Source organism: Chlorocebus sabaeus, chromosome 25 (genome assembly GCF_047675955.1).
Source record: "Chlorocebus sabaeus isolate Y175 chromosome 25, mChlSab1.0.hap1, whole genome shotgun sequence".
Lineage (NCBI taxonomy): Eukaryota > Metazoa > Chordata > Mammalia > Primates > Cercopithecidae > Chlorocebus > Chlorocebus sabaeus.
The window spans coordinates 62,197,348-62,211,567 of record NC_132928.1 but is presented as its reverse complement, the minus strand read 5'-3'; the positions used below and the strand labels follow the sequence as shown (position 1 = coordinate 62,211,567).

At 51.1% G+C, this 14,220-nt stretch overlaps 1 protein-coding gene across 4 annotated transcripts in view; it reads right to left on the bottom strand.

Moving 5' to 3' along the window:
* The window catches only part of CD247 (CD247 molecule), an 88,741-nt gene continuing 74,521 nt past the window's right edge, over positions 1–14,220 (bottom strand). Inside the window, exons 1-8 of one of the 4 annotated variants that reach the window (XM_073011820.1) lie at positions 11,028–11,652; positions 9,702–9,805; positions 8,388–8,444; positions 7,614–7,694; positions 4,458–4,493; positions 3,327–3,383; positions 2,369–2,410; positions 1–1,116 (exon numbers count right to left, since the gene is read on the bottom strand). In XM_073011820.1, the coding sequence (XP_072867921.1) occupies positions 1,051–1,116; positions 2,369–2,410; positions 3,327–3,383; positions 4,458–4,493; positions 7,614–7,694; positions 8,388–8,444; positions 9,702–9,805; positions 11,028–11,109 (525 nt within the window). In that variant the 5' untranslated portion in view covers positions 11,110–11,652 and the 3' untranslated portion in view covers positions 1–1,050. Of the gene's footprint in view, positions 1,117–2,368; positions 2,411–3,326; positions 3,384–4,457; positions 4,494–7,613; positions 7,695–8,387; positions 8,445–9,701; positions 9,806–11,027; positions 11,653–14,220 lie in introns of those variants that run through there. The other 3 variants (XM_073011821.1, XM_007989658.3, XM_007989656.3) reach the window with 3 other exon arrangements.

The window sequence follows — 14,220 nt, the reverse complement described above, 5'->3', positions numbered from 1 at the left end:
TGCATTTTCACTGAAGCATTTATTATGCAAAATAGGAAGGCTTTAGCATGCCAGTATAAATTAAAACAGTAGAAAAAAAGCAGAGCAGAGAGCGCTTTCCATCCATGGCCTGTGGCCAGTAATGACACAGCAGTGTCCTCGTACATTGACTGGGGTTTTTCCTGTCCTGCCACTGTCCGCTGGGCGGTTATAGGTCCCATGGGTTGGGTCTTCCTGCGAGGCCTTCACAATGATGATTTTGTTATTCACTGGAAGTGTGAGGTGAATCAAGGGCCTCCTCTTGCTCCCTGGCACTTTATTCACACGTGTAACCACACTGTTTTTTTTGCCACTTTGTGCACAGCTCATCAAGGTCAGTCTGTTCATCTTCTGGCCCCCGTAGCACGTGGTACAGTTCAATGGTGCGGCACAGAGGCCCAAGGCAGGGAGGCTCCCGCTACCCTCGCAGGCCCTGGCGGACCCTGCCCTGCCCGCCCACCTTCCCATGCCCATGCAGCTCCCTGGGTGCACCTGGCCTAGGCTCCTTTCCATCTGCCCCTCTGCCCGGCCCTCTCACCAGGGAGGCGCAACATGGCCCAGTACAGTTACCTTGAAAGGAGGTGAAGGTGACAACAGAAGCCAAATTTACAGCAGGAGTGAAGCCACTCAGACACTGACAGAATGATACAGACGTTAGGGCATGTGCTAGCATCTGCGCTTTCTCTGGGGACTTTACAAAACAGACTCAACAACTCAGCTGTGAGAGGCAGCGTGCCAGCCTCCCAGGGAGAATGAGGAACTGCCAGGAGACAGGTCTACCTACACCACTGGCAAACCAGAGGGCCCAAGGCCAGGGCCGTAAGCCCTGGGGGCACACTCCCTTAAAAAGTGCAGGGACAACAGTCTGTGTGTGACGGTTTGGAGCTAAATATGACCAAAGCATCCTGTACATAAAAGGGAATACTTCAGTGGCTGAGAAGATGAGTGAACCGGGTTGTAAATGCTTTATCCTGTGTCTCTTAATCTGGGCGTCTGCAGGTCTGGCCTTTGAGTGGTGAAATCCCCTGGCTGTTAGCGAGGGGGCAGGGTCTGCATGTGAAGGGCGTCGTAGGTATCCTTGGTGGCTGTACTGAGCCCCTGGTGAAAGCAAATCAGAAAACAAAAGTGGGTCAGTAACCTGTGTGGGCAGGAGCCAACCCGGAGGCCAACAGGTGTCTGCAGCACAGCCCCGTGACCACCCACGCAGCCTCCAGAGGTCCAGGAAAAATCCCCCTGACCCCACGGGCGGGAGCCTTGGCTGCAACAGCTTCATTGGTAGATGGGTTCTGTGCCCTGCCGGGAACGTCCCTGCAGCAACTCCTTTCCAGCTAAATTCTCAGCCCTCTTCTCAGCTCCGCAAATGCTGTGCCTTACAGTGCTTGGGCGCCGCCAACTTCCTGTTGGACCTAAGAGAAAGGAGTCTCCCACCTCCCATACTGGGCAGGAATCAGGGGGAAGGGCCCAGGCCTGCTCCAGACAATCTGCTGTCCCTGATACCTGGGCCCAAAGGACTTGTCTCCCTGGACTTGTCACAGGGAGATGAGGGGCTCTTTGGCCTGAGCCGTCTGCGAGCCTCCCTCCCAGGCCCAGTGATTCTAGTATTTTCTTGGTCAGGCACAGGCCCACAAGGTTGGCCCCAAACCTGCTGGAATGCGTGTCCCCTGGTCCGGGGGCCAGGAAGGAGACGGATCAACAGCAGCCACACACAGGTAAGTTTCTGGGGCCATTTTGATATCACTCAACTCAGGCAAGCTGGGCTGACACTGGAGTCAGAAGAGTGAGCTATGAACAGCCCATGGGAGCCAGAAGGAGAGAAATGACAACCTGCTGGGGATCGTATTTGAGAGAAGTAGACCGTGCTTAGTTTACATAATTGCCTGCACTGATTTGCAAAAACCAGGCACCTAACTACATAACATTTTCTTTTTGAAGCTGGCATTTTTCTTAGCTTTTTTTCCTTCAGTCTTCCCAGCCAACCTCTCATCTTACGAGGCCTAAGGAAATGACGCAGAATGAGGGTTCTGCAAGAACCCAAAGAGGCAGGATAATCACTCGTGTGGTCCTTTGCCTCCATCTGCACCTGCGGGGAGGCCGCATACCCTCTGGACAGCTGCTGCTCTATCTGCCATGGCCAAGCAAGGCATGGTTGGAGCCAAGTAATTCGCTTGAATGGCTGAGTCCCAGCTGTGCTCTAGGGACTTATTGGCAGTGGCATTGCCGCTGGCCTAAATGGGTGCCCTGGGCTTGCCCTGCCCAGCTGTTGCCCACCAGCAGACAAAATGTGGGGGCCTTGATCTTGCCCCTTGTGAGGTGGTGCCCCTTCCGCAGAAGGGACGCCGGCAACTCCTACCTGGTAAAGGCCATCGTGCCCCTTGCCCCTCCGGCGCTGGTTCTTTGGGAGTGAAATGAGAAAAGGATTACAAAGTCAGGCAGTCAGTACTGGCATTTCTGCTCAAGGGCCCCTCCCAAGGTACCCAGGAAGTCAGAGGTAACTGTCTCCCAGCAGCACCCCTGTCCCTGAGACAGAAGGATCCTCAGACCTTCATCTCTGCCGAGTAAGGTGAGGCCTGGCCACGATGGGGCTTGGGTTTGCTCCACCCCAGTCAGGTCCTCACAGACATCAGATTCCTGAGGTCCGGGGCCCACAGGACCTGTGCTGCCCACTGCTTGGATAAATGGGCTTCCCTTCAGCTCTTAAAGTTCTTGGCTAGTCATTTTTGCTCACTGACAACCAGCTGTTTTGAGCAGTTATGAGCTCTGGCATAGTCAGTTCACTCACACGCCCCTCTTTACCAGCGAGAAGACCTTGGGTAAGGTCTTCTGCCTCCTTGTGCCTCGCAGGGCACATGTTTCTCATTGGGTTGTTGTGGGAATTAAATAAAATGACAGAGAACCCCTGCTTGGAAGGGGTCAATGCTTCACTCTCACCATTTTGAAATCCTTAATTGTTGATGAACAAGAGGGTCCCACATTTTCATGTTGCCCTGGGACCTGTGGTCCTGAGCACTGAACATGGCAGCACATATTAAGCACTTGATGCTTCCTATTATTAAAATGGACCTGCTTTTGCAAAGCTTAGGCTGTCATAGAATCTAGATTTGGTTTTCAGTCCTGAAAGAGCATCAGCCCTTCCTTAGTTCTTATGTTGTGCCCAACTGGGTGACTGCCAGGTTCGCCTTCACCTCTGATGGCCACCACATGGGCGTTTGCCGCTGGGATGAGAAGTGGATGGGAAAGGGGGCCTGCAGCAGGCATGTCTGGAGGGCCACGAGGAACTCCCTTGGGAATTAAGAAACAGCAACACTCACCTCGCCTTTCATCCCAATCTCACTGTAGGCCTCCGCCATCTTATCTTTCTGCAGTGCCTGTAGAACAGGGCATGGAACACTGATTTTTACCAACTAATGCAGAAAGCAGCAGGTTCCCCTAAAAGAGGAAGCTTCTTGATCCCCAAGTTGGCAGCAGTGGCAGGGAGGGAGGGCTCCCACAATCAAGGCTCCAAACTTTATGCACACAAACTTCTCTGCCCACAACCAGCTCCAGCCTACCCACCTTGTCCTCAGCCCTTTGGAGTCTCCTCTGAGCTGTCAGCTCTCTGCACTGAGCTGAGGAGCTAAGTTAGGCTCAAAAAGATAGGATATGGAGCTCTAGACAAAGACATGGAGACTGGGCAAAACAAGGGCTCACCTGGAGCTCCAGAATCATTTATCTGAGCAAGTTGTCTCTTTACACAGACAAACGGGCTGTGGATCAACCCTCCCTCCCCGCAGGAGGAGTGGGCAGGCATCTCCCTAACAGGAGGCTGCCACCAGCAAGGGTCTCCTGCATGGCAACCCAGATCGACAATCAGGGTTCAGGGTCACACCCAGGAGTGTGAGGTTGACTTTCCTATAAGGGCAGACACTCAGAAGACTTCAGCACTCAGAACAGGAGCCCCTCGAAGGGGCCAGCCACCTTGTCCTTGCCTAGCTTGACCTTGCTGTGTCTCCCTACGCCCCAGGCTGATCGACCTGGGAAATCCAGCAGAAGCAGTCGGGGAGGGAGGGAAGGGAGATTACTCGGCACTTTTTAGCTAAGGAGGCTTCCTAGAAGCAGGTGCTCCTGCAGGCCGCAAGCAGGTGAGACATTACTCGACCCAAGAAGGGAAGGTCTGGACAAAGACCACAGAGTGTGGAGCAACTGCCTTCCTCCAGAGCCCTCCTCCAGCCCTTCCTCCAGCCCTTCCTCTGGAGCCCTCCTCCAGCCCTTTCTCCAGCCCTTCCTCTAGCCCTTCCTCCGGAGCCCTCCTCCTCCAGCCCTTCCTCCAGCTCTTCCTCCGGAGCCCTCCTCCTCCAGCCTCCAGCCTCTCCTCCAGCCCTTTCTCCAGCCCTTCCTCTGGAGCCCTCCTCCAGTCCTTCCTCCAACTTTCCAAAGTCAAATGTGAGGTCTCCTCTACTCACATTGTACAGGCCTTCCTGAGGGTTCTTCCTTCTCTGCTAGGAAAGACAAAGGGAAGACGTTAGAGGGACAGAAACACAAACCCAAGCCATGAAATTACAGCAAACTCCATCCTGCCCCCTGACCGCAGCTCCCTGGAGCTCTGCCCTCTGCCTCTCTCCTCCCTGTGCTACCCAAGCCTTGCCTAGGCCACTGCTGGGGCCCGCACGGCACTACATGGCTCATACTTGGTTACCCGCAGTTGGATATACACTTTGCTCTCCCAGAGGGGCCCACCCAACCCTGGCATTGCCCAGGGCAGGCCATGGGGACGCCTGCAGATTGTCCTTTTGCAGACAGAACACCACACACATCACAAGCTGACAAGTGGGACTTTTGACTGAAGACAAAAGGTGTCACATACCATCATTTGGAGCAGGGCCAGCCACTGGTAGTGAGGTCCTACTGAGAGGTGCCCTCCCCACACCCTCCTAGTCCAGACAAGAGGAGAGGAGGCAAGATAAGCTTGGATAGTGGGGGTGAGGAGTGGTCAATGAAATCAACAGCCTCTCTACTGCCCATTCACTCTAGCAACAACACAACCAGCACAGGGCTCAGCCTGGACAGGGGCTAGATGGACAGGTGTGATCACTGTCAGCATCTGGCAGCACTGCCCTTCCACCAAGACAGTCCTGGCCTTTGTCCTGAGCCCTGCTCTTAAGAGGACCCTAACAATCCAAATTTAACAACACATTAAAAGGATCATTCACTGTAATCAAGTGGGATTTATCCCTGGGATGCAAGGATGGTTCAACAAATGAAATCAATAAACATGATACACCACATTAACAGAATGAAGAACAAAAATCATGATCATCTCACTAGATGCAGGAAAAGCATTTGACAAAATTTAACTTCCTTTCATGCTAAAAACTCTCAACAAATTAGATATAGAAGGAATGCGCCTCCACACAATAAAGGCCACATACGACCAATCCACAGCTAACACCACACTCAGCAGGGAAAAGCTGAAGCCTTTCCTCTCTTTCTTCTAAGATCTGAAACAAGACAAAGATGCTGACACTCACTACTTCTATTCAATATAGTAACATAGGTCCCAGCCGAGCAATCAGCAAAAGATGCCAAGAATATACAATGGGAAATGAATGGTCTCTTCAATAAACGGTATGGGAAAAACTGGATATCCACATGCAAAAGAATGAAATTGGACCTTACCTCACACCATATACAAAAATCAACTCAAAATGGATTAAAGACTTAAACACAAGACCTGAAACTGTAAAACTTCGTATTAATAATAAATCATAGGTGAATAGACATTTCTCAAAAGAAGACATAAAAATGGGTAAGAGATCCATGAAAGAATGCTTAACATCACCAACCATTAGGGAGATAAAAGGTAAAACCACAATGAGATCACCTCATGCCTGTTAAGATGGGTATTACCAAAAAGACAAAAGACAACAATAGTTGATGATGATAGAGAGAAAAGGAAACCCTTGAACACTCTTGATGGAAATGTAAATTAATACAACCATTATGGAAAACAGCATTGAGGCTCCTCAAAATCTAAAAATAGAACTACCATATGACCCAACAATCACACTTCTGAGTATTGACCCAAAAGATTTGAAGTCTGTTTGTTGAAGAAATGTCTATACTCCCATGTTGATTGTAGCACTATTAACAATAAACAAGGCCAGGTGTGGTGGCTCACACCTGGAATCCCAGCACTTTGGTTGGCTGAGGTGGGTGGATCACTTGAGGTCGAAAGTTCAATACCAGCCTGGCCAACATGGAGAAACTCATCTCTACTAAAAAACTACAAAATTAGTCAAGCGTGGTGGTGCATGCCTGTAATCCCAGCTACTCGGGAGGCTGAGGCAGAATTGCTTGAACCCAGGAGGTGGAGGTTGTGGTGAACTAAGATTGCGCCATTGCACTACAGCCTGGGCAACAAAAATGAAACGCCGTCAAAAAAAACAAAAAACAAACAAAAAAAACCCAATAACCAAGTTACAGAATCAACCTAAGTGTCCATCAAAGAATGAACAGATAAAGAGACTGTGGAACATACACACAATAGAATACTATTCAGCTTTTAAAAAGGAAGAAATTCTGTCATTCTCTCTAACATGGATGGATCTAGAGACCATTATGCTAAGTGAAATCAGCCAGGCACAGAAAGACAAACACTGCATGTTCTCACCTATATGTGGAATCTAAAACAGTTTAACTCACAGAAGCATGGATAAGTAGCATGATGTTTACCAGAGGCTGGGGAATGAGGGGATGGGGAATGGGGAGATGATAGTCACAGGGTACAAAGCCTCAATTAGATAGAAAGAGTAATTTACTTTTAGATCAGCAGTACAACATGCTGAATATAGCTAATATGTGAGTATTATACATTTTAATATCTCTAAGAGTAAATTGCTAATGTTCTCATCACAAAAAATTAAGTATTTGAAGTGATAAATATGTTAATTAGCTTAATTTAATAATTTCACATGATATTCAAAAATCATAACAATACTTCGTACCCCATAAATATGTAGAACTATAATTTGTCAATATAAAACAAATAGAGAAAGACAGAGGAAGGAAGGAAAGAAGGAAGGAAGGAAGGAAGGAAGGAAGGAAGGAAGGAAGGAAATCAGAATGAAGGAGAAAAAACAAAGAGGACCCTACCTTACTGTGGTCTCATCCAGCCGCTCCCCTACCCACAGGGTATAGTGTCTACAAAGCCAAAAGATCAGAGCCCCCCAGGGACCATACCCCAACTATACGTGGGTTATCCAGTGGTCTTGGGCCCTTCCTGTATGGACCTCTTCACCAGGTCTGTCCTCTTGGGGCAGATGGTGCCACCATGTGTGCATCTCAGGATGGCCAAGGAGCAGTTTGAGGGGAAGTGGGTAGAGCTTAGACATGAGCAGTGGGTACCACTTCCGGGGATGCGGCCCCTTGAGATGCAGAATGGAGCCAAGGAGGAAGGAACAGGTTGCAGCAGCGAGTGGGTCTCCATCTCTTCTCTTGTCCTGGGCCCACACGTGAGGGTCGAGTCTGGTTGCAGAGTGAGCTGAGGAACCCTCCCCTGTAGCCTGGGCTGAACCCCACCACACATGCAGGAACACACAGGAAGATAGAGGAACCCCTACCGGCTTTCCCCCCATCTCAGGGTCCAGGCCGCGTCTCTTGTCCAAAACATCGTACTCCTCTCTTCGTCCTAGATTGAGCTCCTACAACAGACAAGAAAGTGTCAGACACAAGACAGAGGAACCTCAGAAGGATGGGGCCAGCTGGTCTGGAGAGTATGGTTTCCCTCTCTGGGGTGGCTCACAAAAAGAGGGGCAGGGGCTGGGGAGGGGATGGTAACTGGTCCATCTGGAGACCATCATCCCAGAGGACCTCTCAGAGAACACGCATTAAGATGACGGTGGATGGGATCCCCAAAGGTCACCAAGAACTATATGCCAATCAGTCCAACGGGATAAGGAACAACATTCTCATGAGCAAATAGAGAAGCTGGGGCTCAGAGGTGGTAGTCAATTCCACCACAGTCCCATTGCACACGGAGTGTGAAATCGCTTTCCCCTCCTCTGGGAAGATTCTAATACATGCCTTCTCTACCTGTCTCTAGCCTTTGCAAATTGCTGATGGCTTGGGGGCTCACTAATGGCAGGCACTATACTAAGCTCTTTCCACGCATCAAGCCATTAAAGCATGTAATCTTTATGGCGCTCTTTGAGACAGGTACAATTACTACACCTGATTTACGGGTTAGACAACTGAGGTTAAACAAGTTGCAGCCGGGTCGCAGAGGTGATGGCTGGGGACCAGACTTAAACCCGAGACTCTGGCGGGCATGTTCCCTAGGTCCGAGGAGGGGACTGCCCTTCCTTTCCGGAGGGTCTGCGGCGAGACTGACTTACGTTATAGAGCTGGTTCTGGCCCTGCTGGTACGCGGGGGCGTCTGCGCTCCTGCTGAACTGCAACACAGAGAGCAAAGCGCGTTACTGCTCCGCGAGGGCGCGCGGGGCTGCCGGGGTGCCAGGGCGCGCGGTGACCTGAGGGACAGCCCTACTCCGCTCCTTGGCAACTAACAATGCGTGCCCTGCCTCCTGGGGCTGAGCCCTTGCAGGGGCCGGGGCGTGGCAGCCCCTTTTTCTGAGCAACTGTCTTTCCTCCCGCCTGTGACACGTGCATCCATCACGCTGGCCCAGGACCCGCTGGCGTTTATTCTTCCCGGGCTAGCGCCCTCGCGCGTGCGCAGAGGTGTCAGGTTCTTGGTCTGCGCCCCCGGGCACATGAGTATTCTCTAGGGTCCCTTCCTCCGGGGACTCTGAGGACAATCCAGGGTGGATGGTGGCTGGTCAAGGTCCCGCCTCCTATCTTGACCCCGGGGGCAGGGTGCTGTACGTGCATCACTCGCCCAGCCCTCAGCCATCGCCCGGCTGCACTGGTGTCCAGGAAGCCTAGCGTTCGCTTAGTGTCCTGAGCATCTGTTGGAAGCTGACATAGGCTCACTCTTGCTTCACTTCATGCCGCTTCAGGCGGGAGAAACTGCAATGTCTTACAGATCTAGAGCGTTGGAAACAACCTTAGAAATCATCTAGGGCAGCATTTTCAAACTTAAAACAAGAAACTCAGTAAGATTTGGTTTTTCAAATAAAATACTATGCCAAAGTCCAAAATTCAAACAAGAAATGGGTTGGGGAGCACCGCAGTGATAACTGGGACTGGATCCTCCCCTTTACTCCTAAATTCTTCCACCCTCTGCCCACACCATGACCAGCCCCACAGAGAAATCCAGGGTCTGCAAGGCACCAAGTGAAAACCCAGGCTCTGTCCGCTCTCCCACTACAGGTGAGGAAAGAGCCTTTTCAAGAGAAAAGCTAACATGGCCTTCATTCACACTTGGACAGCAGGACCTCTGCCTAAGTGTAAGCCCCTTTGTCGCCAGCAGCATCGCCTCCCCTGGGATCCTCTGATGTGCGCACATTTGTACAGCTTGTCATGGAGGCGCCTAGCACCAGGCTCTCCCTCCCACCCTGTCCATCTCAGCCAGACACTGCCACCTCTTCCTCAGCCCACTCAAGGCACACACTTGGCTGGTCCCTGCTTTGCTCCTGGATACCAAGCCCCAGGCACCACCCAAGCTTGAGACTTTGCAAGACCAAGGCCCTTCTGAACATCCATCAAGTGGAGGACCCTGTGCCCTCCTCCCAAAGCCCAGTGGTACCCACCTTCACTCTCAGGAACAGGGCAGTGAGAATGACACCATAGATGAAGAGGATTCCATCCAGCAGGTAGCAGAGTTTGGGATCCAGCAGGCCAAAGCTCTGTGCCTCTGTGCCAAGAGATAAAGCTGGTCAGCCAGGCCCAAGGTGACCAGAACACATCTCCATCATCCCAGGGTGGCACTAGGACTGACTGTGACCAACGAAATCATGACACGGAGACTATATCCAAACCCCATGCTTCAGCCTGATCACAACCCCCTTCCTCCCTCCCACCTCAATCAGTTCCTGGAAAACCTATTGGCACCAATGGTAGACGTGGCCCCTGTGGGGCCAAAAAACCTGGAGCAATATGGGGGAGGGGAGGTGGAAACAAGGCAGCCAGATGAAGCTGTTCTCTTGTGCAGAGCTCCTGCCTCAGCGGCAGAAGCCCAGCCATGTTAGGGCCTGTGTGAACCAAGAACTCTGGAAGCCTCTGGAAGGTGTTCACATCTGGATGAATGGTACTCCTGGCCTGAGGTGTGTGGCTCTGAGGCCTACCCATGGGAGACAACAGGTCAAATGATGGTCAAATGAGATCATTTCAATATCTACCAGTTAACTAGGACAGCAAGAATCTGGGTTAACTCTCCCCACACTCCCTACCTCCTCAGTACCAGGCACTCTCCCACCCAGGACAGTGGGATCTGGTGCTCAGCTTCCCTTCCCTGTGCCCTGAAGGGTTTCATGGGCAACAGACAGAGGTACCTTTGGTGCCCCTCCCCACCTAGGCCCAACATCTCCCTGCCCCCCAGTCCCAGCTCCATGGCCTCAGCCTTCCCTGGCTCCCCTCCTCCCACTACACACACCGCATTCCCAGGACATGCCTTGCTCTTCTGAACTATTTGCCCTGTGCCTTGCATGCACTGTTCCCTCTTGATGTTCCCTCCATTTCTCTCCCGAAACCCTACTATTCGGTAACATTTGATGCATCCTACAAAATGCTGCTCAAAGGTCTCTTCTGTGTTAGCCTCTCCCACTGCAAATTTCCCAGGGGCCCCTAACTCCTAGTGCCATATTAACCTTTGTCAAGCTGTAGTTAAAGCACTTTTAGTTGGCACTGCCACTGGAGTACAATGGGCTGAAGAATGCAGATACAGTATACACTCTTGGTTAATTAAAAGTTTGCATTTTGGGGCCAGGTGCAGTGGCTCATGCCTGTAATCCATGCATTTTGGGAAGCCGACACGGGTGGATCACTTGAGGTCAGGAGTTCAAGTCCAGCATGGTCAACGTGATGAAACCCTGTCTCTACTAAAAATACAAAAATTAGCTGGGTGTGGTAGCAGGCACCTGTAATCACAGCCACTCTGGAGGCTGAGGCAGGAGAATCGCTGGAACCTGGGAGGCGGAGGTTGCAGTGAGCCGAGATCATGCCACTGCACTTCAGCCTAGCACACAGAGTGAGGCTCCGTCTCAAAAAAAAAAGAAAAGAAAAAAGAAAAAGAAAGAAAAAAAAAAGTTAGCGGTTTTATTAGAAACATCACAGCCCTGTGAATGAGGAGACTTGGATTTTAGTCTGACCATACTTCCTACTAGGTAAATGTGCAGCAACTCAATCTGTAAAACAGGACGTGGTATCCATCTCACTCCACGGGTGCCTCCTAACTAGAGCAGAGGTCCCAGGCCAGCCCAGCCAGTGTCTGTCTCCCAAGGCCTGGGCGCCCTCTGGTGGCCTTTGGGCCCAGATGCGGGCAGAGGGAGTGGAGGCCGTATGTGGGAGTACTGTCATTCTTTCTGGCTGTGTGATTTGGGGCAGGTTATGTATGCTCTGTCAGCTGCCTCTTAGTTGAACAGGTCGAAACTAACATTTCTGCAGACACTGCCTTAAATGTAATCATCGTCAGATCCTCCTGCTACCCACCCTCTGACAGATGCACTGAGGATTCCGGTTCAGAGCACACAGTGACAGGCAGCCCAGGACTGACCCCTAGCAGCTCTCTCCCCCTTCCTGCCCCTGGGCCAGTCCTGCCTGCCCCTCCATACCAGCAACATTTTGGCCTCCCGAGGAACTATGGAAGCAGATGATTCAAAGGCAACTGCCAGTGTTCCCACCCCCACCACCCTGAATCCCTCTGTCCCCAGGCTTTTGACTCCAACCCTAATTCAGGACCCCTCTTGCCCCCAGGCAGCTGATCTCTGCAAACTTCCCACAGACCCTGCCCAGAGACCCAGCCACTCGGATGAGAGTCCAAGCTCTTTGTCCAGCCATGTTAGGGCTCTGCCATAACAAGTCCAGGCCTGAAAAGATTACAGCTTTATGCCACCCTGTCCCTCTGCTCCTGTCTTTTATACCCCATTCTTCCTTGAACACACCCATATTTTTCTACCCCCTTGCCTGTTCAGCTAGATCCTCTTCCAGGCCTGTGTTCTACCCCTCCACTCAACACCTGTTGAAATCAGACTGAAACCCACCACCTGAACCCCTGAGGAAAAAGTGAGAGGATGTCGGTTCAAGAGCCGATATCTCCCAAAGTGCTCTACAGACCCAACTCCTCAGGACTCAGATGCCCCTCCATCTAGGCTGCCAGCACCTGAGACCAATGGCTGCATCTTCATTGTTGCCTCTTCCTCCAGCCCCGGCATCAGAGTGCAGGGCCCAGGGTAGACAATCACTCGATATCATGGAATGTTTCAGGGCTGAGCTTCAGTGATGAGGAAGATGCCGGGCCCAGCCCCAGGTGTGCCTGCCCTCTGACCCCAAGGTATTGCTGGAAGTCCTCACTGACCTAGGGAGGATCTAAAGGCCTCTGGGGGACAAGCCAGCCCCCATGAAGGCCACCAAAGCTAGGGTGACTTTTTGCTGTTAGGACTGCAGAGGAGATAACTGTGGCGATTTATGGGACTGGTTGAGACTCAGAAGAAAAGCCAGGAGAAAATCACTCAGCTGCTTGTCACAGAAAATGAGAACAGAAAAATTACTGGACAGTAAATTTAGCACAAATAAGAAATATTTCTTTGTGTTGTGCAGACTCAGCACTGTAGAGGGGCAGGAGGATTGGGCACCTCCCTGAGATAAGTAATATGAACAAGTTTTCTTCCTTCCTTCGTTCCTTCCTTCCTTCCTTCCTTCCTTCCTTCCTTCCTTCCTTCCTTCCTTCCTTCCTTCCTTCCTTCCTTCCTTCCTTCCTTCCTTCCTTCTTTTCTGCACAGCTTTATGACTGATGACAAGTGTGTTGTGTGTGGGTGGGTGGAGGAGAGGATATCAACCCCAATATAATTTCCTGTGTCGGACCCTCCTCTCGTCAGTCCCACTATGCCTGTGCTGGGAGAGATGGGCCTGAGGAAGACAGTCACGGCCCAGAAAGCTCCATGCAGGGATGCAGGACCTGATTCAGTTATGCGATTAATTAAATATTCATTGGGCATCTGCTCGTGCGGGGAACTATTGAAATGGAATGAACTCTGGATTGCGTGCAGGTGGGTTCGAGTACTTCCTCTGCCACTTACTAACTGTGTGGTCTTAGACAAGTAACTCCCCTCTCTGGGCCTCAGTTACCTCATCTATTAAATGGAGGGTAATCATATCTACCTTAAGGGTTGTGATGAGAATCAAAAGACAATGATGTCTGATATTTGGGTCGAGTCTTCTGAGTCCCTACCTTCATGGGGCTTAAGGCTTAGCTCTTGAGGCCACATACGAGGTGCAGGGGCTTCCCTGGACAGCAGACAGTTTTGCAGGATGCCAGCTCAAAGGCACCGCATCGCCACTCTATTCTTGGTCCTGGCTTCTTCCCTGCACGCCCTCCTGCGGCTTCTTCATATTTCTACCAATTCCATCCCAAAGGGACCAGCAGCTGCTTCCTAGGAGGTTTTGGGTTTTACACGGTAGCTACTTTTCTGTACAAGTGGAGAAGCTGGTTTATTTCATGTTCCTGATCCCTACCCAAGATTTGCAGCACCCAGGAGAACCTCAGCATTTGAAAGGAGCCCCAGAGACTGACAGAGAGCTCTCACACAGACTCTCAATCCACTGCCCTCTCCCCTGAGGCTCTGACTTAAGTGGCCTGGAGTGGAACCTGAGCATGGGGACTTCATTGCATGGCCATGAATGGATTGAGATTCAGACCTGCATCATGACAGCGGCCAGAGCATGTGAGAGGGAAGCCCGGCCTTCCATAGAAATGCAGCTACACCCTACAACAAACGTAAATTTCTGTTAAACAGATAGAAGGAACAAAATTAAAGCTTTGGTCTTTCTTATACACTGTACTTCCGAACTGTGTATTATGGAACTTCTCTAAGCCTTGGTTTTCTCACCTGTAAAATGGGGATAACAATACAACCTGTCTCGTTAGATGGTGGTGAGGGTTAATTATGATACTTTTTTTTTTGAGATATAGTCTCACTCTGTTGCCCAGGCTGGAGTGCAATGGCATGACCTCAGCTCACTGCAACCACTGCCTCCCGGGTTCAAGTGATTCTCCTGCCTCAGCCTCCCGAGTGGCTAGGATTACAGGCATGCACCACCACACCCTGCTAATTT